We start from the raw sequence: 24,958 nt of genomic DNA, 5'->3' as shown, positions 1-24,958 counted from the left end.
CATTTAATCTGTAATGGCAGTTTTTTCCTTTGCTTCTGGAGTTAAGAAATTTGTTTTAAGAAATATGTGTTAAGAAATTTGCTTTGAAATACTGTTTACAAGTTATTTCTGTCATATCTTTAACCTAAAATACACAAGGGGTCAGGAAAATCTTATATAAAATCAGTAAAAATGTATACTCATAGTGAGTTAAAACTAACATATTGTTTTTCCTTTTATTAAATAGCACCAGTAACTCCAGATAGTGGTTATTCGTCAGCTCATGCAGAGGCCACCTATGAAGAAGACTGGGAAGTATTTGACCCGTGAGTTTTTTGTGGTTTTTTTTTTTTTTGTCTTTTATTTTCCTTTCGCTCTTGGAGCAGAATGAAAGTATGTGTGTGGAAGGGTGGCTCAATGGTATATTGCAAAGAACATGTGACCCTTAGGTATTAATAATTTTACTGGGTTACTGAAGTACTAATTTATATATTTTCAGTTTTATTTATGTTTCATAGGTTTGGTTTACTAGGTTAAATGGATATTATTTAATTGAAGATTTATTTTAAAAAGATTTAAATATGAGCTGAATTTAGTAATATGTTTAATATTTATAAAAAATAGAAATGTTGAGATTTAAAAAAAAATTTGATCTATAGGTATTATTTCATCAAACATGTTCCACCACTGACAGAAGAACAACTAAATAGGAAACCTGCTCTTCCATTGAAAACAAGAAGCACACCAGAATTCTCCCTAGTTTTAGACCTGGTAAGTATATTATCTATAGAGGTAGGGCAAGTAAGTTAAATTTATTTTTTAAAATACTAGCTGAAAATAACTAAAAGGATACAATTGAATGAATAGGCTTACACATTTACTAAACATGTCCAAGATGTTCTGAAATGTTTTTATTTGAAGTATAGTATAATGCCAGGATCCACATTTGGTTGGTATCAGGTACTCTTTGAAAATAAGTTAGGCTTTCATTTTTGTATTTAAATTGGTTCTTTCCCCCATATTTCTGGAACCCTTGTGATCTTTTTTGAAAAATTTCCCAATAAATTATAATTTGATTTCATGCTTAGATTTCACCTTTTTTGGCGGGGGGGGGGGGGGGGGGGAAGGGGGTCATGGTTAGGATTATGTTTCCCTGAAGGACCAAATATTATCTGTGTCCCAATGAGTTAACTTTATGCAAGATTATAGTTCTTTTCCTGTTCTTATTTTTGTGTATTGTCTAATATCAATAACTTTATTAATAGACTCCCCAAAGCATGAGCTCTGAATGCTAATAAAACCTTTGAAATGTTTTCTTGGTATGTTAAAAATTTATGTTTTAGGATACCAAAAGAGCTTTGAAAAATGAACATCTACCTCTTACATAATACTGGAAACAATTTATTATTTAGCCTTTGTTACTGGTATCCTATAATTGGAGATGTGGTTTACTTCTCATAAAATTTTTTCTTGAGGAAAAGATCATTATTTTAAATCTTAACTAGGATGTATAGTTCTTTTTTGAGAGTTCACCACCTTAGCCTTTGCCTAGCCAAAGAGCTGTAAGAGAGGTATTCAGAGATCCTAAGTATTAAGGTATTTATTAGAGGATAAGTATAAAGAGAAAAATTTTGAAACTGATTATGAGTAGTTTAGATGTGATGTGCAAGTTAGTGGAAAAACTGAAAAAGATTTTGCTAGATTTTTGTGTTAGGAGTTGATATGGTCATCATAGCAAGTTTGACCATGTAATTTTTAATCCAGTTTAAAGGTAAATAGAGAAGGAAAGCTAGGAATTGGCTGAGCATAAATGAATAATTTTATAGAAGTAAATGAAGAATGATCAAAATTTAGATAGTGTGTAAATGAAGTAGTAGAATTAGTTATTCAATTGTAGGAAGGAGGATACCGGTTTTTTTTTTTTAAGATGATAAGACAGTACCTTGAAATGTGTAGTCTGATATGCTATTAAAAGAAAATGAGGCATATCTAGAGTATTTTTTGCTCTTTGCCTCCCCAGAGTTAACTTTAGGTTAAAAGAAACACTCCAGCTAATAAGATGTGGAATCACAAGGTATGAACATTTGTGTTTCATTTTAATTCATTTTAAATGCATTGAAAAATTTTGGGGGTAGTCACTGGCAGCTTTTTGAAAGAAAGCATTTTGTCATTTAACTACAAATAGACCTCCTATTTGTATTCAGTATTTAAGAAATATGAATATTTGCACATATCTTAGATTGAATGATCCTCACCTTCTTATCCTCCTAATGAGAAAACAGTTTGGTGATCAAAGATGACAAGTCTTCATTGACTGCTAATTTAGTTAAATCATGTTTATGTCTGAAACATATTCAACAGATACTAAGACATCCATTTTATAAAATAAAAGTCTTTAGAAAAGATTTAAGGATAAGGAGCTATGTGAATAGAATATATGTAATTTTAAAAATAATTAGATTCTAAACTTTCATTTGTTATTTGTTAAATAAAAGGAGTATGGATTATACTTATCAGAAAGTTGGCAAGTGCAGAACTCAGAGCAGTGGTTCTCAAACTTGAGCATTCATTGAAGTCACATAAAGGGTTTATTAAAATATGGATTGCTGAGCTCCTCTCTCCTTCACCCCCTTCTGAAGTTTTTGAATTATCATAAGTGGAGCTGGAGAATTTGCATTTCTAACTAGTTATTTGCCTTTCTAACCCAGAAGGTGGTGATACTTCTTGCTGGTCAAGGGACCATACGTGAGAACCAGTGGCTTAGAAAATTCTATCCCAAATTGCTGTGCCACACACAGCAATATGATAAATATAAAATCCCATGTATGAATGAGTACTTTAATAAATGTTTTTGGTGATCATGGGTACATAAAATTATCATTTGAAATTTCTTTTAGTATCTTGGTTTATTCAGTATGTGTTTTTTATTTTAAGGATGAAACACTAGTACACTGTAGTCTAAATGAGCTAGAAGATGCAGCACTTACTTTTCCAGTCCTTTTCCAAGATGTCATTTATCAGGTAATTAAAAAAAATTTTTTAACTTCTTTTTTGGCCTGTTAGATAATGTTCTGAACCAAGAAATCTTTTGTAATTTTGTGTGTGTAAAATTTAATGTGTTTTTTTCCTAATGAGTTTCATCAATATATTACTGATTTATTAACACAAAGTAGCATCATGCTAAATAATTACATAAAACATTAAATGTTACCCAAAACGTGAACCTTTTCTTAACCCAGTGATCTCTGCTAGTTTCATAATCTGTTTGCCAGCAGGTGGAGGCAGAAGCACTGACATCATAGATCCCCAAGAAGAACTTGCCAGGTTAACACCTGGTGTTTTGTTTTTGTGTGTGTTTTCCCCCAAAATCTAGTTAGTATAAAGAAAACTCATTCCTTGTTGGTCATTTTTATTTCCTTTTGTAGTAATATGGTCTGTAGATTGCAGTTTGGTATATCTGCTTTGTATCAATCACAGAATTCTAGGACATTTCCAGTTACTGCTTTAAAAATCTGGGTAAAAGCATTTCTCCCTCATCTGTGTTGATGGACAGGTAACTGTGCAAAATACAAATATCATTTATCTTTCATTGTGAATTATGTTGTTGGCCATAGCTTTTACTTTACGTTTGAGATTTTCCTGTCATAAAATTTGAATTAATTAACATATATGAATACACTTTGAAAATTGCAAAGTGCCTTTCTGTGGTGGCGGCTGTTATTTAATTAGCGTTACCTTCATCCATACTAGTTGTTGAAGGATTGGGAAAGGTCAAAAAGTTTGTTCTTTGTCAAGAGGAAGCCAACCCAAGGATTAAATAAAGCCACAGAACATTTGCCATGTGGATGATGAAAAGGTGTTTATGGTTGTTTATGTGCTCTTAATAGGCAGTTAGAATGTGGGTATAGTTTTCTTAGCACATGATAGTTACTCTCTTTTGGGAATCATAAAATTTCATAATTAAATAGAAGTTTGTGGTTCAGGATTTACTTTACCGACTTCATCTTGTAATGAGTCATAAGAGGATTTACTTTAGCAGTTATGTCAGTTCTAGTCTAACCTAGTTAGTCATTGTAGGCATGCTAATATCTGAGTACTATATTCATTTCCCTTCTATGGAACCTGATTTTAGTTTTGATTTTTGATCAGAGAGTGAGCAAACTATACATAAATCTAAGGGATTTTAAGATTTTTGTATTCGTTTTTAACTGGTTATTATTTGGTTTAAGGTAATCTTTTTTCTTAATAAGACATTTTCTGCCAAATAGGTTGTTCTTGTTTAGTTCATGTTAAGGACAGGAGTCTTCTGGTAAATATAAATAGTATAGCAGTATCTTAGTAGGTTTGTCCTTTTAGCTTGATTACCTTGTTTTTTTTGTTCAAAATTCCATTCAGGCTTTGAATTTGGAAAGGAAAGTTGTCATTTGAAAAATATTAAATAATTATTTTGGGATCACTTCTTAAGCTTTCTGGTTTGAAATTTATTTCTTGCAGATAGTTTTGGTCTGTATGTCATTTTTAATAGTGAAATAAACTTGGAAATTGGAGGAGTTTGATTCTTTCCTTTCATGAGCATTTCTTTTCATTGTGACCATAAGGTTGAATTTTTTTCTTGCTGCTTTCACCATTTCTGCTTTAATTCTCTTCTTTTTAATAAAGTTCTTATTATTTTTATGTGGATCTGGATAGTTGTCTTATTTTGAATAAAAGGCTTCTAGCAGTGCATATGACTAATACTTAGAAAAACTATATATGTACTGCATCTACCTTTATGTAATTCAAAGAACTCTTTTTCTTTCATATTCTGAGTTAAATTTTCTGAAACTGAAAAATAAATGATCTAGCTTAAATTAGGAGCAGTGAGCAGGAAGTTTGAATCTTCCAAGTTATAGGGATGATTGCATTTTAATATTATTTATTAGTTACTACATCATAAACAGAGTTTAGTCCCCCTTTAGTAAATTTTTGAGGATGTCCGTAGTTAATATTGGGTACATTCCTTTGGATTTCTGGTTTTGGCATAGCCATTCTGTCTGCTTTTTAAAAAATAACTTTGAAGAAATCTTGGGTTAGGGTTCCCCCAGTTTTCAGACCAGCAAGCTCCCTTTAAACAGGGAATGATGTCTTTTAAACTTTCAGTGGTGTTGTCTCCATCTACTGGCAAAGAAGAAATATACACAAGGGTCTGAGATGATCTAAGAGATTTTGGAGAAACCACATTATTAGGTAAGATGTAACTTACATATTTAACCACTGCAATATAATGTGGCCCACTTAAAGGTTAGAAACCTGTAAAATACTGTATATACTCTTAAAAAATAATTTATTGAAGTGAAATTCACAACATAAACCGTTTTTAAATGAACAGTTCCATGGCATTTATCTGTATACTGTTGAATATGTCAGTTCCATAGCATTTATGTATAAATTCTTAAAAAATAAAATTGTAATGTTAAGATAGGATCAAATTCTTCACCTGAATCAACACCAGATAAAGTGTCCTCTTGGGACTTACTTTGCTTTTGGTTTCTTTTTGTGGTAAGTTTGTTATGGTTGGCCTGTATCTAATTTTAAATCTACTTTTTTTTTTCTTTCTTTCAAAACAGTTTAAAGTGTAAATTGTTTTACATATGTTTTAATAATCGTCTATATCAGGGGTTGGCAAACTTTTTCCTGTACAGGGCCAGTTTTTAATATTTTAGGTTCTGTAGTCTTTGTTCCAAATATTTTTTTTTTGCCATTGTAGCATGAAACTAGTCATAGACAGTAAGAATGTAATCAAATAAACATGGCTTTGTCCCAGTAAAACTTTATTTACAAAAATAAGTGATGTATTTGGCTCATAAGCCATAGTTTGCTGACCCTTGGTCTAATAATTGTGAGAGTATATACAGTAAATTTACATACTCAAATTCTAAGTGGAAGTAAGTAATCAAATGTTCATCAAAATTCTTGTTAATATATAGAGAAATTTAAAACTAGATCCACTATAATCTGGTTGTGGGCTTTCTTAGTTTTTTTTCAGATGAAAGTTTGAGGGAAATTTAAGGTGACCACTATTCACATTTAAAGACTGCCTGACTCCATGGTATATACCTTCCTTTTGATTGATAAGTAGGACTCAACTTACTTAATGCAAGTCTCAGAATTTTTTAGCAGGTAGATCATTCAAGCCTCAATTTAGTATTTTGAGTGTATTTGAATTCCATTTCTCTGGGAGATTCAAAAAAACTAAAAGATTCAACTCAAAATTTGATACATGTTACTAATACTGTTTGGGTAGAGAGATTTAGTTTGTGTAGATGGAGAGAAAAAGTCATTCTTTAAAGTGAGTTTTTAAAGTGAGGGTATGGCACTCAAAGAGGCAAAGTGTATGGATTTTTGTTTGGGTCTTTTTTTCCTCCTTTAAATTGGTTGTTTTTCCATGAAGTGTTTTACAGTTAGTTATTGGGAAAACATTATTTATTCTTAGACTTGTACAGATGCATTTGATACCTGGAAAAACAAGTGCATGATCAGTTCCAATCCACATATTTAATTTTTATATTTAGCTTATATTGACACATTGTCAGGAAATCCATCTCGTGGTGTTACTCAGTTAAGAGGTCTCCACTGTATTTAGTTTCTGTTCCTGCAGATCCACCAATTCAAGACTCTAGGTCATCTCACTCCCTCTTCCATCCAGAAGATGACTTCTATCCACAAGCAGGACTGAATCAAAAGACAGATTTTTCACTTAGCTCTTGAGCTGAACCACCTCCTCAATGACCTTCCTCTATCTCCATCAAGAACTGGAGCTCAGTTTTTTGAAGATGTAATAGAGCTACTCAGCCCAAACGTGGCTAATTGAAGACAAAAAGAAGATGCCTCATATGTTTCACCACAGTGCAGCCAAACGTAACTGTGCTGTCCAACTCCTCATTCTGTAAAGTATGGCAGGGGCATCTGATTTTTGACTCTGTTCACCAATAAGACTTTAGCCAGTCAGTGGCTTTCTGAAGATCAGTAAAATCATCAAACTTTGGGTCAGCTGTCCAGAAATCAGATTGTGGTAAGCACTCAAGGAGAGATAGGATCTGTAGGGAGCTACTTGATAAAGGATGCTTTGTTTTATTAGTAGAGGTTGCTTTTATGGGAAAAGTTGGGGGGAGAGGTGGGTGGGAAACCCCACATTTAGCAAAGCTTAGACTTTTCCCCATCACTATAGTTTGTTTTTTTTCTTGGGAACCTTACAGCCTAGGATAATTTTCATAAGGATCTTAAATATTTTATCCCACAGAACAAGAAAAGTAGAGAGTCAGTGGCTTCTATCCCTTCTGTATAGTCTTTCTTAGAAAAGTCAGCGTTATTTTTGCTTTATGGAGAAATAATCGTGTAAAGGAAGAGTTTTGTAGTAAATACCTAATCAAGTTTTTCTTCCCCTCAAGCTCTGACTTAAATTGACATTAACCAAGAGACATTTTGTTTTGACCTTCGTAAAGCATAATTTTTGTTGTACAAAAGGAGTGTTTATAATATACCTTAAAAAGAACATTTGGGGTTCATGGACACTTAGTATTGAGGATTAAGGTAATATTTTAGCTGGTAGGGAACAATACTGTGATAACTAATTGTAGGTTAATATTAAAAGTAATTTTAAGGTAACTTTCCTATCCTTATTAGTAAGTATAACTAGTCATTGGTCTATTTTTTTTTCATTGTAATTATTCATTATTGATTTTTTTAGGTTAAAAAAAGAAAGAACTGAAACCTATAGTTAGCTGCCTCTCAAAGATGATAAAGTATATTTCATGGGGACCTCTTTGTATTCTTTGTAAATGTATCTTAAAATTAGAGGCAGTTCCTTAAAAAAGCATGGAAAATTCTTGTTCAACAGCTGAAAATGTGCTGCAAATTTAGGAGACGTGACAGTTAATTACTAAGCATATTAAATCATTTAGTCAGTTTAGAGCTTGTTGTTAAAGGCAGCATTTTTTGTTTTACTAAAGTGACCTTTTTTTGCTTTTAAAATGATTAAACTTTAAATAAAATCAGCAATAGTTTATATATATAAAACATATATACATATGCCAATTTTTATTTGAAAATTATGCTTCATTGCTAACTTACGTATATGGATACCTTAAGTTTCATTTTATCCCATGTAGACTCTACAGGAAAATTCCTTTTCAAATTTATTTCTACTTAGTGTAATGTTTTCCAGAAGTTTTTAGTGTGGGGATTTTTGATTTTATTATTTTTTATTTTGATGTTTTAGTATTTACCTATTCATTTTCAGATTGATGTGCCTACAAATACTATCCCCAGCAGCCATCTACCTCTTGTTGGAATTGTGTTAAGCAAAGGATGACTGTAATGTCACCCAGGGGTTATAAGGTTGAGGTCTCTGCAGGGCCTATCTGAGCAACCTTCTTTCTATGAAGAGGATTTGGGTTTTGTCTCTGTGCTCTAGTATTGATGCTAAGAAAGTGTTAACTAAGTTAAATAGCGAAGCTATCAACTGATGGAACTCCTGATTATTTTCTGTCTTCTAAAAGTGTAGATTGCAGCTGTAGGGCTTTCTTTTTCAGTTAGGTTGCCCAGTTCTGTCCCATAGAATCATACTCATTCCAGCTATTCTCCTTATGACTGATTAATAATAAGGTGGATAAGTAATAGTCATTGGCATTCTCCGTGTGCCAGGCACTGTTCTAGGTGCTTTACATGTATTAACTTAATCTTCACAACAACCCTATGAGGTAGGTACTCTTATTTTACTCATTTTATGTATGAGGAGACTGAGGTGCACAGAAGGGTTAACAAATTGACAGTCACTTGTTATACCTGTGGTATCTATCTACTCATGGTAAGATTTTTCAGTTATATGTAGCATCTCATTCTTCACATTCCCCAGGATTATTGGTTTTCTACTGCCTTAAAGTCTTACTTGGGCGCCTGTGTGGCTCAGTCAATTAAGCGTCTGATTTTGGCTCAGGCCATGATCTCATGGTTAGTGAATTTGAGCCCCGCATCAGGCTCTGTGCTGGTAGTGCAGTGCCTGCTTAGGATTCTCTCTCCCTCCCTCTCTTTCTGCCCCTCCCCCACGTGCACATGGGCACTCTCTCTCTCTCTGCCTCTCAAAATTAAAAAAAAAAAAAAAAGTCTTACTGCTGATTAAGTAAATAGCATTTACCAATCATCTTTTTATTTAAAGGGTGCCATACTCGTAAGTGGAGGAGTCCCACAGAATTGACTTTTTTGTGGGGGTTTTTTTGAACCTATATCAATATGTGGCTCCTGGCTGCCTCAGTCAGTAGAGCATGTGACTCTTGATCTTGGGGTCATGAGTTTGAGCTCCATGATGGGCATAGAGATTACTTAAAAAAATTTTTTTAATAAAAATAAACCTGTATCAGTATAGCAATAAATTCAAAAGATATCATGGAATAACTATTAAAAGATGTTTCTTTTTGAATATGTTAAGGTTATATTATCTGTGCTGAAAACTATTTAGAAGTGCTTTTTCTTAAAAAAATTTACATGTAAGGGGCGCCTGGGTGGCTCAGTTGGTTAAGCGTCCGACTTCGGCTCAGGTCAAGATCTCACAGACCGTGAGTTTGAGCCCCGCGTCGGGCTCTGGGCTGATGGCTCAGAGCCTGGAGCCTGCTTCCGGTTCTGTGTCTCCCCCTCTCTCTGCCCCTCCCCCGTTCATGCTCTGTCTCTCTCTGTCTCAAAAACAAACGTAAAAAAAAAAATAATTTTAAAAAAAAATTAAAAAAAATTAAAAAAAAAAATTTACATGTAAGAGTTTTTTGTTTTTGTTTCTTCCTTATTCAGTTGCCCACAAAGTGAAGCTGCTTTGGGGGTTTTCTCTTCCTCCTCCTCCTCCTCCTCCTCCTCCTCCATCTCCTCCTCCTCCACCTTGTTCTCCTCCTTTTTCTTCTCCTGCTTCTGCTGCTTCATGTTGTTAAAGTTATATATGAAATTTCTTTAAAAGTAAAATTACCTATGAAATTAGATAAGGTTTGGTAAACAAATAGAGATTATTCAGTATATATAGCTTGACATTGAATATTTAGTCATGAATTTGAATTTAGACAGGCTACCACAAAATATTTATAATCATTTTATAACTACATTGCTATTTTGGTGACTGCTTTTATTAAATTCAGTTTTATTAACCATTATGGCCTGGTAGGATTATCTACATACACAATTACAGGACATTCTCATTGTCTTAACACTAAAGAAAGTACAGGCCATCAGGTATTTGTTCATCTCAAGGAATCTTGATGTAATGTAATATTTTCTGTTATACACATTACTTTTTCTACATAAAATTTAAACTTTAGTAAAATCAATCTACAAGATCATATAAGATTAGTTCCATTATCACAGTTTTGCAGGTATTTCTGGTAGATTTTATTTTTAAAGTTTTATATAATGAACATATTCATAAATCCCTATCTTTGGGTAGTCAGTGCTCTTTAAGACATATCTTTGGGTATGGTATTTTTATACAGTAATTGTTTCTTTATAGCATTCTGCATTATTTTTAAAGTTTTGACTTTTTTTTTTTTTTCAACGTTTATTTATTTTTGGGACAGAGAGAGACAGAGCATGAACGGGGGAGGGGCAGAGAGAGAGGGAGACACAGAATCGCAAACAGGCTCCAGGCTCTGAGCCATCAGCCCAGAGCCCGACGCGGGGCTCGAACTCCCGGACCGCGAGATAGTGACCTGGCTGAAGTCGGACGCTTAACCGACTGCGCCACCCAGGCGCCCCAAGTTTTGACTTTTTAAAAATGCATATTGTTTAGTGATCGATTAAAACTATTTGTAGGGTAGATAGAATAATTGCTGTATATTTGGAGGGACATATGTATACCAGACTGAAGTGAAACTTTTAGCCTAATCTTACATTTGGGAGACTACATTGATTTTGAAAAGTTACAGGTTTGAAGAAGGATGGTTGTTGGTGAAATACTAAGTAGGGAAAGAATGTGGAAAAAGGGAAATAGGCAGCTCAGGACAAGAATCTTTGTTATGAGAAAGGAGAAGAAAAATATAATTATGAGCATCTGTGGAATAGATTTTGAAGCATTTTGGAGGCATGCCTCTGTGCATTTGTACATTTCTATATCTCTGTGACCTAACATAATAAGTGATCATAGTCTCTTTGTATTATATATACCTTAACAATTGTTCTGTTTCCTACTAGATAGTACTTAGTGTTTGACTTTTATATATTTATGCTTTAATATATCCATCCAAATGGCTTAGACCATGCTGGCCTTGTGTCTCCATTTCTATTTTTCTTTCTGAGATTTTACCTTTGTAGCACATAGCAAAACCTCCACCTCTGCTCACTGTTATTTTGTACCTTTCTATATTCTCTTTCCCACCAACCACATTAATTTCTGTGTATATATTTTAATCCTGAATGACCTTCCTGTTCAAATAGTGAATCTGTTTTGGGGATAGGAACTTTTACAGCCAACAATTATTCTATTCTCATGGTAAGGAAATAATTTAGCAATATATTCCCCCATCTTCAGTACTACCTTTTTTTCATCCTCTGTAAACAAGTACATTTTGAAAGTAATGTCGTTTTAAGATGTATTTTTATATTAAGAATGGTCAAAGTAGTAAGTACAATGTATAATGAAGTTACAGTTTTGATTTAATATGGAAGTCATGTATAAGAAGTTGGAAATGTCACCTTTGTATAGTGTTCCACTTACTATGCTTGGATAATACCGTTTACATAGAAGTATTCCTCTGAAATGGAAGTGTGTTAGGGTTCAGAGGAAGCAAATCCCAAATTACAGAGGCCTTCCTTAGCTTATAGTGTGGAGCAAGTGATAACAGGGATATTGAGACCAAATGAAATCATTTACATAAATGCAAAAATAACATATTGTTTAATTAAATGTATGTAAACGGTAAACTTTCTTAGCAACAAACAAAAGGCTCTGATGGTTCATAGTTTATCATCCTCCTTGAGATGAGGTAATCGGAAAAGAAGTATTGACTAAATTGATTGTTTTCTTAATCATCACAAATCTATTTTGAAAAGACCCATAGTTAATAAAAAATGATATTCCTATTTAAGGCAATCCATCAGTTACATGGGTTGGTTACAGGGTATACCAAATGTTTTTAAGATGAAAATGTCAAAATTAATTAGAAGAGCAGCTCTAGTTAAATTTCTTGGGCCTCATTCTAAATGATCGTGATTGGACACTGAGGATTTATTTTTATTTGACTTAGTGGTAGGGGTATATGGCTTACTTTGTTTTTGATTAGCCAAGAAATTGAGATAAAATGCCTAATAGGATTAAAAAGAAGTAAGCTTTATCATTCTAGCCTGGAGGTAGGGGTAGAATGATATTATTATCACTCACAATTTGTCTTCTACAAGTGATCAGTTTTTAAGGAAACTCGATAGTTTTCCTTATATAGTCATATATGCTTGCTTTTCTTTGTTTTGTTTATATTGCTTGGCTTTGAGTGATTTCATTACTCAATGTATTTTTTTTTCTCAAGCACTTACTATATATTTAGTATTGTCTTATGCCTTTTGGGCTTTGGAAACTATAAAGATTGGTAGTACATGGTCGCTACCTCCTAGAATCCTTTGCATGATTTCCTTTTTCTGCCCTGAAACATTCCCAGAACTGGATTTTTATCATGAGGGCATTTTTGTGTGGATGTGTGTTTATGACAGAATTAAATTTCATGAAGCCTAGATTTTGAGTTTTTTGCCACTAGTGTTTTGTTTTGTTGTTTGTTTTTAATCTTAATCCAGTGAATCTGGTGCATAGGTGTTCCATATATATTTGTTGTTCGTGGTGTTTGGAGGTAATAATCACCTTTGAGTATAAAGTTTTCTTTTTATAAAGTTTTGTCACAAAATGAAAACAATTTAAAATCTTTTGTATGTCAGTTTTAGTAGTTGCTCATGGCTTATAATTCTGTGCTTTTTGAAAATTGGAGTAAGAGCTACATTAAATGTAGGCAAGAAGATAGACACAGAAATAAGGAAATAACGTATATAAGGCAGTTCTTTGGGTACTGTAGTTTTTCCTGATATTGCCAGTCGGTTTTGATAACTGGTGTGCCTTATTATATTTTCAATCTCAAGTAACCCAGTAGTGCTAATTTAGATGCCACATCTGAATCAGTAAATGTAGAACAAGATTGAATTCTGAAAAATTCCAGTTATGTAAAACCCACCAATCCAGACATCTCTTTCTTGAACATTATTTACCTAATAGAGATTTAAAATAAAGGTATTCTTAGCAGGTGATTGTTGAGAAGAAATTCTGAGTATAGAGGAAGGTCATTGAGACAGGTCAGCTAGAGGTGGACACACAGCCTGCCTAATAATTGGATGGATGCTACCTGGCTGGAAGATGGAGCAGATTGGTGGATCAAAATCTCAAAGGGAGACCTTTCATTTTTAGTTGAAATGTTTATTAAAATTATATTCCACAAAGTACTATCATATTGTATGCTGCAATTTAACTATTAAGAAGTGACATCACCAATAATTATTGTTACCCTACCAAAAGATTGTTTTAAGTGGTATTTGGTATGTGAAATATATTTGGCTGAGTGGTACTTAGTATACTTTTCTATTACTTTAAAATATGAACTTTTAAATTATATCCAAAGTTAGAACACAACATATCTTATAAATAAGTTGTTTCTATTTTATAGGTTTATTTACTGAAGCTTATTTTTGTTATTTCTTTAGGTTTACGTGAGATTAAGACCATTCTTCAGGGAATTCCTGGAGCGAATGTCTCAGATGTATGAGGTAAACATGCTTAAGCTAATTACATAAGTATTTTTATTTTATTCAATATAGTACCCATATTTAGATCATGTATAATGATTACTTCTTTTCCCCTGAATTTGTAGATCATTCTTTTTACTGCTTCTAAGAAGGTGTATGCAGACAAGTTACTGAACATACTAGACCCTAAAAAGCAACTGGTCAGGTAAATTTAATTAAGAAATAGTAGAAATGTCTGTCACACTGATCTATGAAATTACTATGATTCTATTTAATTTTCATGGCCATTTTCAGTTGGCCGCATATATAGAGATTTGTTGTGTTGAATGGTGAAAACGAACTTTTTAAAGCCCCCAAACTCTTTAAGAGTTCCTAATGATATTAATTTCAGACAGACGTTCTTTAAAGGATACAAAGATCAAATGTATTTATTCACTGTTACATCTGTATCCTCACTTCTTTGGGGACTGGGGGGAGATTGGGGGTATGTGGAATTTTTCACTGTGTGCATGATGTTTTCACTTCCTTATGTCTCTGAGCTAATGCATGTTATGTCACCTTTTTAATGGCATAGAAAATAAAGGTTAATTTTAACACAAAGGATAAATTAAACTCTTTTGCTTTTTTCAAGAGCAAATTTCTCTTCCATGGAAAGAAAACATTACATGAATCTAATTGGAAATTGCAGTTGGTTTAGTCACTCAAGTTACCCGATCTGGACTCACTTCCTTGTGTGTGTCCTGAGCCAGCAGATGCAGTGTGTTCCTGGTTAGGTGGGAGTGCCTCGGGTAATCTTAAAACAGTTTAAAAATCAGTTCCATTATTTCTGTCAACAGAAATGAAATACTAAGATTGCCAGCAGTCTTGCTGCATCCTCTAAGATGACAGAGTTAATCTATGTTGTTGTTTTTTTTTAACCGAGAATGCTGAGAGAGATGCCAGAAAAGGTTCATAAAAGCTTTAATAGCCAGGAATTCATTTTCTTGAATACTTTTTCCCATATTTTTTTAGTGGAAAGTCCTAATTTCTACTGTTAATAGTACCTTTGTTATAGAGTGGTTACAACTATGTTAAAAGACTTTTTCTGATGTCCACGTTTAGGGGATTTGCTTTCTTGTAAATAGAACTATGTTTTTTGGTTTTTTTAATCTAAAGGAGCAAAATTTGTCCTTGTTGTCACTTCCCATTTTAGCTTCCAATATAAGCAAGCATTAGACACACAAATGAAATTTTTTTTTTCTCCTCATAAAGGTATAATGCATGCTTGTTTTATATAACTTTAACAAAAGTACACAAATGATTCTGTTTTGATGACTTCATTCTAAAGATTTCTGTTCTCTTTTAGAGCTTTCTTTCATTTTACTAGGGAACAAATCATAGTCATGGAATTATAATGTTACAAATTAACACCCTTCATTTAAACTACATTTATAAACCTACACATTGAGAGTTTAAATTTGTTTTATCTAGTTTTTGTATCTAGTATTTGAATAATTTAAAACAGGAGGAGCTTTTTGAACAGTGTATTGCATTAGAGTGCTATGTTGAAGATAAGGTAGACTCAAATTCCTGTGATCTGAGTCTCATGATTCCAAATGCCAATCTGATGACCGGCAAGAGTAGTTAGTCCTTTCTAAAACTGCAAATGCCTGCTATTGACTCTCAGGCTCCTGAATAACTAGAGGGATTTTAGTGTAATTTATTTACAGTAATCATTTATATCCACATACATGTTCATTTGTCTCCTGTCTTGGGTGAGTTTGCTGCTATTGGCAAAGAAACATCAGTAGTGACTTGCGTGTACCTGCTGCACCTGCCTGTCTAGTTTCCTCAAATGTAAATGTTTGTACAGATAAAAATGGAATCTTTTATAGGCCCATCCAGGACTTAAATTCTTTTGTCTGGTCTTACCTTTTCAAAGTAGAACAGTCTTTAAACCATACAGTGGTAGATGATCATTTAAAGTATTCTTTATAGAAAGCGGGGGAGAGAACTGTTTCTACTGCATTTCTTCTGGTTGGAAAACTCTGTCATCATCACCGGGACTGATGTTTTTAAGGTTGAGTTTTGTTGTTGTTAGAGCTATGGCCAATTTTGTTGGTGGAAAATGCCCTTTTCTTGAAATTCCATAATTAAAAATATAGGTATATGTAAGTAGGCCCTAGCTGCTGAAAAATTGTTTAGTGGGATTAAGACACAAGGAAGCCAAACTATCAAATTACTAATGTATGCAAATGGAGTATTTCAGGGTGGCCAGTATTAACTATTAGTAATATTCCAAGACTAACATTTTGAGTGCTAAATGAGATTATGTAATTATGACAGTATATAAGTATTATAAGACCTTCAATCGCTTTTAGTGGTACACCATTTTTCAGTTAAGTATCTATCATTGGTGAAACATCAGTTTACATTTGTAATACTTAAATCTGAATTCATCATTTCATTCAATCCTTGTTTTTCAAATATTCATATACACACTCACACGAAATTAAAAGGAAGATGGGTGTTTGGGAAAAGTATGAAGTGATGGAATAAACATTCGTTTTGGCCTCCACAGCTTTTCTCAAAAACTATAAGGGAAACTAAAAACATTTTTGAAAATGCCAACACAGAAACATTCCTTCTTATATTTTCTATTCTGGCATGTACAGGGATAGGGAGGCTGTGTGGTCTTCTGGTTAGAGCAAAGGACTGGGAGCCAGGAGGATCCTGGGTTCCAATGCGGGGCTAACCACTGACTTACTGTGTGACCTTGGGCAAGTCACTTGACCTCCTTGTGCCTCAGTCAACCATCTGGAAAATTGGTTAAAAAGCAGGACCTCGATGACACAACCAGATGCTGCATCTGAACTGAGCTTTCCTGGGTAAATAAATTACAAAAACAATTTACAGAGTTTTTAATCCCTCTTTATAATTTAATATAACATTTTGGGATAAGCCAAAGTTCTTAAAGGCATGGTAATATTTGGTTGTAAGGTTTCAATAATTGCTAACATTTTTTAAAGTAAAACTGTAGCCCAAAGCTTAGGCCCACATTTGTATTTGAATTTCCTTTGTGAGAGAAAATAAGGCTAAAACTGTAAAGCCTGTGGTATGTGTGTATGTTTCAGTATGTGTTATACTTTTTGGAGTTTTTTTAAGTTAATTTCTTTTTTATTTTTATGTTTAGGCATCGGCTTTTCCGTGAACATTGTGTTTGTGTACAAGGAAATTATATAAAGGACTTAAATATCCTTGGAAGAGATCTTTCAAAGACTATAATAATTGACAACTCACCACAAGCCTTTGCATATCAGGTATGAAGAGAGGGTTGCTAAACAAAATGAGATTGGAAAAAAAAAATACAATGAGAACAAATGCTGCCAAACAGAATGTAATAGGAGAACAGAATTTTCACTGGTGGAATTTCCCTTTTTAGTGTTATCTTTTAGAATTAGAAATGCCAAATTGCTATATTTCTTGTGGACATTTTTCTTTTAAATAAATGAAAACATAGATAAAAATCTGAGTAATAATTCTGGATAAGAAGAGATTATAAGCTATACATCAGTTAATAGCATTCTTATCAGTTGTTAAATCAGTATGTCAGCACCAAGCCTGATATGGGGATCGTACTCATGAACCATGAAATCATGACCTGAGCCAAAGTTGGAAGTTTAGCTGACTGAGCCACGCAGGCGCCCCTTCTTTTTCTTTCTTTTTTTTTTTTTTTTTAATGTTTATTTATTACTTTTGAGAGCAAATGTCTGTGTGAAAGCTAGGGAGGGGCAGAGTGAGAGACTCCCAAGCAGGATCCACGCTGTTAGTGCAGAGCCCGATGAGGGGCTTGAACTAACAAACTTTGAGATTATGACCTGAGCCGAAATCAAGAGTCGGAAGCTCAACCAAGCCACCCAGACACCCAGCAAGATATGTATTACATTATGAATGTGTTCGTGTGATAGGTCTGAGATTTCCTTTACAGTAAATCAGTGCAGAGTAGGAATGGTGGAAATTGGGTTGGGTGTAGAAAGAACAAGTGAAAAGTAAACAGTAAAAAGATGAAAAAAGAAAAATGGGGAAAACTGCATATGGTATTGAAATGTGTTCAATTTAGGTCATTGGTCACATTTTGAAATATATTTAAGAATTTCATATTGGTTCCTGGATAAAATAATTTCATTTATCTACCATCTTAAATATAGTATTCTGCATTAATATTAAAGATAACCTAGAGATTATTTACTATAAAATGTGGTTTGCATTCTCGTTTTTAAACTTCTCTTCAGTGAAATACCATTGCATCAATTTGTTACGTTCCTGCCGTTTCAGGTTATCCGGCTATTTGTTGGAAATAGAACAATCAATGTCACACAGTCCCTGTGTAAAAGTATATAGGCTTTCTCATAGTGTTTACATTGGCAACACCCCTCTCACAGTGCCTAGCATAGACTAATAGTAACTATTTTTTTAATCCATAAAGTAATATTTTTAATTACGTAATTGCAAAACTTGTTTCAATGGATCTTTCTTGTTTAGTTTCATATATATTAAGAAGACATTAAGCTGAAAAACCAATTGGGCTTTGATGTATCCCTTAACATCTGTTTCTTGCACTATTGAATCGTCAGAATGTAACAACCATAAACTGATGGCATTCCTTTTCACAGTAACTTCTGCAGATCACTGTGTACTTAAGTATCTGTTATTTCTTTTAAGTTTTTATAAAGTATGCAAAATGTAATAAAAAGGATTTAATTATTTATTATTTTAGCTATCTAATGGAATCCCTATAGAAAGCTGGTTTATGGATAAAAATGACAATGAACTCCTAAAATTGATTCCATTTCTGGAGAAGCTTGTAGAACTGGTAAGTATCTTATTTATCTTGTTGTGTTTTGCACTTGTTGCCTCAACTCTATTGAAGTAAATCTTTTTAATTACTTTATGTGCACTGACTTTTAAAGTCAACTTGGTATGAGATTAGGGCAAAAAAAATTGAAAAGGATTACAAGCATTTTCTAACCTTGTAAACTATATCAAAATCATGCTTCTCAGTATTTAATAATTTGCAGGTTGAATGTTTTTATTTTCACTGGGCTGCTTCTTATGAGGTCACTAACAGTATTAAATTGATTTCACTTTGCTTTCATAGTTCAGGTCTAGAATTAATGCTTGTGCTACTGAAACTTTATTCTGGTGTTATTTTTTCCTAATAAATAAAGTAGAATTCAGTGGCTTAACACTTTTACCTGTCTTTTGGTTTTGCCTCTTAGTGCATAATTGTTCTTTACAGAATTAAAAATTTAATGACAGTTCTTTTAATCTAAATTTAATTCTCAGTTAACTGCTTGTGTGTAGTATCTTTATATTTGGCAAACAAAGTGAAATAAATAGTGATATATTTTCTCTGCAAAGGAAGAATGTTCACAGTGTTACTGAATCATATTTTTACATGGCTTTTAAAATGTCTTTTTCTCCACACAGAATGAAGATGTTCGACCTCACATCAGAGACAGATTTCGCTTGCATGATTTGCTGCCCCCAGATTAAGTACAAAGACTTGTCAAATCACTGAAGGGGGAGAGAATGCAGGACCCTTTTGGACTAAGACAAAAACATTGCCATTACTGTTGAAATTTTGCATTTTTGTACCCCGTCTTGCTTTTCTTATCTTTGGTGCCCAATAATAATCAAGGGTTACAGAAAGAGACTTTATCTCAGATTGAATACATACAGTAGGTAGGCTAAAACAGAAGAGTCTTTAGAACTAGTGCAACTCCGGTGAAATTTTTTTATGTACAGGACATCTGCAGTTTATAAAGAATTCTGTTTCTGCCACCAGCAGTTTGACCTGTAGTCACACAGGATTTTATGATAATAACAGAGATGAAAATGGACTTTTATTTTCTCTCTGTTTGGTGCTCTAAGTGGGTTTGTAGCCACTTTTCTGTTACTTTAAGATTCTCATTTCAACAGGAATGGCCAGTAAAAGTTGTTTTATTTTTCCTGTTAAGGTTTATAACCTTTTTACATTTTTGACCTGTATTAGATTAGATTTTCATTATGCATTCCTTTTAGTTGAGGCGCTTCCTAGTTTTCTGGAAATAGTCAGTTTTTAGTTTTTTATTATACATTTGAATGGCCGTTTTCCTGCTTTGTCTGCCTGCATATTGTATATTTGTTTAAAAATATTCTCTACTTTTAGTCCATGTAAGTTTCATTTAGAAAGACATGCATTTATATTTTGTTTCTGTAATATTCTGTAGGTGAAATCTTTTAAAAAAAATCAAAGGACTGGGTAGATAAGAATATATGAATGACTAATATTCAAAAGATTTAAACCATTGTGATGGCATGTGTTCCCCAAATGGTAATATCTTGCAATGGCACACGGATTTAACGGATAAAGGTATACCTCAGACTTCACTGTGCTCACCAATCTTTGAGGAGAATGAGTTTGGTCACCTGTTGGGCTTGATTTGGTTACTGCTGCCTTTGGTTTTCTCCAGGAATGAAGTATTCAGCACAGTGACTCAGTATTTTTAGTTATTTTGCATGGGCTGGTAGTACCTCTGTTATGCTCTTGGTTACAATCAATTTAAAACTCTGTGTAACAGTCTTGGTACCTTACAGTAGCTATGCATAATCCTGTGGCACAGTAAACTCCCAAGCCACCAATGCAGTTAATATGCTCTCATAGTGGTTTTCTATGCTATATGAAAATAGTCTTCAAGCCTTGGTTCTCTAATGCAGCTACCACAAGAGGTTGATATTTTTATAGTGGCGTGTAATCTCCTTTTCGGGAGGCTTTTTATGGAAGGTAGAATTTGTAAAAGTTAGTATGCTTTGCCTCTCGACTGCATTAACATGCCACAGGCTCAGACTGTTTTTGTGTAAAGGATGTCAAAGAACGGCACTTTTTCTAAAGAGAAGTTTGATATTTTGTATGCTTGTTAAGAAAGTACAGTATTGGAAATTAAAGGTGGACAACTGATAATTGAGGAGTATGTCACTTAATTTTTTATGTATATTACCTGTTTACTTGTACAACTTATTGTACAAATTACATGCAGCTTCATTTTCAAATGAATCCTTAAAATAAGGAAATCTTTTTAGGAAAACATTTAATTTTTGTATTTTTGATTTTAAAGGCATGAGTTATGTCAATTTTCAGTGTATTAATGAAGATTTTAACTTTTCATCAGGTTGAGTGTTTTCTTACTATATTATCTGTTGTGTATGTAGTTAGCATATTGTGTCACTGAACTGTTTAAAAAATCTAGCATGTAGAGCAAGCCTGTTTTGTGGAAAATCCTTATTCATTAAAAAAAAAATAATCATGGCAGATTTTCTGCAAAAAAAAAAAAGCAAACGCATTTGCAATTCAGAATACTGGTTTTTTTTTTTTTTTTAATTTGTTTTGGTTTGTTTTTGTTTTAATTTAAAGAAAGGTATTTTGCTTGCAGGAAAAATACTCCAGATTCATTTTAATGAGAATCTTTGAAATGTATTTATCTTTAGGGCATCTGGGCATCTTTATGCTGTTTGTCTTCTGTCTTTCTTGAAATAAAATGTACATACGTTACCTTTACATACGCTCTTGCTCAAAATTGTGAACCTAGTTACATTTCTCCTTGCTCCCCTTTTTATGCTCAAACAGTAAAACCCTAAACCTGTGCAAGAAGATCTAAGCTTTCAGCGTGCATTATAATTGCTGAAAGCTTTTCTGATTAAGCAAACACAGTCTCAAAGGGCTTTCCCATGATTTAAAGGGAAATGTAAGCACCTGTACTGTTGTGCCTCTGGGCACTTTAAATAAACACCAACTTTTAGTTCTCTTACTAATGGTAAACTGTTTTCAGTCCCATGCTAGGAGAGTTCTTTAAGTCAACTGACAAAGGAATCTAGCATAACAAGATTCTGTAAAGGAATAAAGGGAAATTTTATATGACCTGAGAAAATTTTTCGAGACCAATTTATTTTTCTTCATTACTTAATTTGGGTCATTTTAAATTTGTTAATATAAAATTTAAAATAACTTATAAAGAGACAGTTATCCAGCTTCCTTCTACTTTAACATGTTTTATCCTCTCATTACCCCTAATTTTCTTTTATCTTTTGGTAAATGTTATCTTAAACACACTTCCATTTAGTTAAGCGGAGGTGTTTATTTTGTGAATTGAGATGTGCCCAGCTCCTTCAATTCACACAGGAAACATGAACTCTTAAAAACTGACTGTAGGAAATGCAGGAGAGTTGCATACCTGATAAGACACAGCAAAAGTGACCTATATACACATTAACATATCTGAAGTACATATTATAATTGTGATATTTCCAGTGATAAATGTCTGGCTTTTAAGACATTCTTTTAAATATTTGTATTATTGTTAGGATGTTTAAATCAGTTGTGTTTTTTAATTCTGTGTAATATATGTAGCCCTAATCAGATTTATATCACCATATTTCTTCTTGAGTCTTAAAGAGTTGATAACAATTTGAAACCATAATTGTTTTATATTAGCTAGTATGTATATTTATTTACCCGATGGCTTTATCTTGTTTCCCAAAATTGGGGGGGAGGGAGCTGTTGAAAGCATTGTAACTTCTATAAATGACTATTTTCTTGTACCTGTCAGTGAAAATGGATGTGTACATTGGTTTTTTTTATATTTCTCTGGTTTTTCTGGTTTGTTTGGTTGTTGTTGTTGTTGTTGGCTTTTTTTGTTTGTTTGTTTTTTTAAGTGTTAAACATAGAATGGTTTAAAAAAGTTATCTTTGGCCAATGACTTTTTCAGCTAGATAATTACTTTTATTCAGCCTTCTAAAGAAGTTTGTTTTCATTGTTTTGTTCAGTCAACTTGCCTGAAAAAGAGAGACTTCATCTCATCAATGAAGAAAGCATGTCATTATTCCTACAAATCTTTACAGCGAGCACAGAATTCTTCATAAGGATCAGATCTCTTCCACATCTTGTGTCAGTCACATAAAGCTGAAATGTAAAGGACACTGAAGCCTTCATTTAATTGTACTAACACGATGGTGTTATATACCACATCATTAGCTAGTTAAGGTTTTCTGAACTGACTTCTCTTTGTCTTCCTAGGTATTTATTTGTTATCTCTTTTAATCTTGTGTATCTAAATTAACTTAGTTAATAGTTACCCACTGAATAACTATGCCAAGCAACTAGGAAAGAATGTTTATTTTATTTCCCCTTATAGGGGAAGAGTGGACTGGGAACAAAAATGTATGGGCCAAAAGGCCTTAGGTTGTCATTCATTCACTTTCTTATTCCTCTCATGAGCTATATTTGAGTATAGTATTTTTTCAGTGCTGATATGCTCGATTATGTCATTACTTCTCATATCTTCCCAAGTTGAAAGCCTGCTAGGAACCTATATAAAACACATTTAAAATTTTCAGAATAAGAACCACAAAACTCAGTATCTTATATTCAAATGCCACTTAAATTATTATGGGAATCCAAGTCTCACTCACTAGGATACATTTTTATAAAATGTTTCTCTGTATCTTGAATTGAAATTACTTGCTCAGAGGCAAGAGTTCTGGGGGTATAATGTGTTTTGAGAAATTTTTAGAAAGGGGAGAAGAGAGCAGCAAGTTTATACTTAGTTACTTTATGGTTTTGATATTAGTATTTTAAAATACATCAGTGTTTCCCAAACCTGACCATTAGAATCGTTCTGAAGAGCTTAAGAAATACAGATTCCAAAAGCCTAACCCCCTGCAAAACTGTCTGGATGGATCTAGAGTGGGGCCTGAGAGTTTGTGTGTGTGTGTGTGTGTGTGTGTGTGTGTGTGTGTGTGTGTGTTTTAAAGACCTCCAGGTGATTCTAATAGCCAGCTTTGGGAAATCACTGTTTTAAATAATGTGACGGTGTTTGAGAGTAGGCAACTAAAATAAAGTTTACCAGACATCTCTGGTAGTTTTTTTTTAAACCGGGACCAGATTTCACAGAACTTACTCAAGATACATGGAGGAATAATAAAGAAGATTGAGGCTACTGCTCATTATCATTCTTATCTCCTACTTTTTAAGAGTTTGCATTTCTAGCACTTGGAATAGTTGATCATATATACAGCTGAAGGACATCCCTGAATGAGACCATTATATATATTAATTGTAAAATATTTCACTATTTTTTTATTTTATAAATCTTTGTAGAAATAAGCAATGAAATACTACTTTCATCTTTTGAAATGGGATTTTTCAAGGCATTGTCCTTTTGGCATTAAGGTAGGGGGGAGTTAATATTCTCTCTGCCTTTTTCCATGTGAATCAATATAAAAGTCATGGATATTTAAAAATCTCAGTTTAATTTCTACATATTTACTATGCAGTATAGCCGTGAACAAGTAATGTAGACTTAGTTTTCTCATCTTCAAATGCCCTGATCACCCTACCTCACAGGGTTGTTGTGGGGATAAATAAAACTTTTATGGAAGCACTTTTCTTTGACGATATTTTATCAGCCACTAGAAACAATCTAACAGCTTATATTTGTATAGTGCTTTTTTGCTTGTTTGTTAACAATTATGTGATTTTTTCACATTACTTTCCCCTTTGATATCTTCAGGATGTACCTGTAAGGAACACAGAATAGGTTACAGAAAGGCAGAATGACAATTTCTGGAACTACTGTGTGCAGAAGTGGAATAAAATGTGAATAAAGGGGCTAGTTTTGAAAAAAGAGATGATGGCAAAGAACCAGATTATGGTGAACCTAAGATGAGGAATTTCTACGTGATGTAGTGGGCAAAATAACATGAACCAACATAACTACAAAATAGCATTCTGGTTCCACCCCGATTTCTGTGGTGAGACTTTTTCTTTACTGAGCAAAACTGACATTGTGTAAGTTTAAGGTATATGGTATGAGGACTGGATACAAATATTTGAGATGTTCATCATAATAAGGTTAACATCCTTCACCTAATTACCATTTTTGTTAGGGTGAGATGAGAACATTTAAAATCTACTCTGATAGCAACTTTCAAGTATACATTTACAGTACTGTTAACTGTAGTCACTATGATGTGCACTAGGTCCCCAAAACATTAGATCCTCATACAACTGGAGGTCTACCCTTAGACCAGCATCTCTTCATTTCCCCTAGCCCCAGGCTGTGATGAGATTTTTAAGTATTTTCCCTAAGCTCCAAAGGAGTTTGATGCACATACAGGTTTG

General features: G+C 33.3%; 1 protein-coding gene across 3 annotated transcripts in view; it reads left to right on the top strand.

The window, feature by feature from the left end:
- Positions 1-24,218, top strand: part of CTDSPL2 (CTD small phosphatase like 2) — an 83,965-nt gene extending 59,747 nt beyond the window's left edge. For all 3 annotated transcript variants that reach the window (XM_047863094.1, XM_047863095.1, XM_047863093.1), the window contains exons 6-13: positions 227-305; positions 639-750; positions 2,914-3,000; positions 13,720-13,782; positions 13,887-13,966; positions 16,934-17,060; positions 18,518-18,613; positions 19,231-24,218. In XM_047863094.1, coding sequence (XP_047719050.1) covers positions 227-305; positions 639-750; positions 2,914-3,000; positions 13,720-13,782; positions 13,887-13,966; positions 16,934-17,060; positions 18,518-18,613; positions 19,231-19,296 — 710 coding nt within the window. In that variant the 3' untranslated portion in view covers positions 19,297-24,218. The remainder of the gene's footprint in view (positions 1-226; positions 306-638; positions 751-2,913; positions 3,001-13,719; positions 13,783-13,886; positions 13,967-16,933; positions 17,061-18,517; positions 18,614-19,230) is intronic.
- Positions 24,219-24,958: the final 740 nt, after the last annotated feature.

Source organism: Prionailurus viverrinus, chromosome B3 (assembly GCF_022837055.1).
Source record: "Prionailurus viverrinus isolate Anna chromosome B3, UM_Priviv_1.0, whole genome shotgun sequence".
NCBI lineage: Eukaryota > Metazoa > Chordata > Mammalia > Carnivora > Felidae > Prionailurus > Prionailurus viverrinus.
This window is presented reverse-complemented; position numbering and strand designations above follow the sequence as displayed.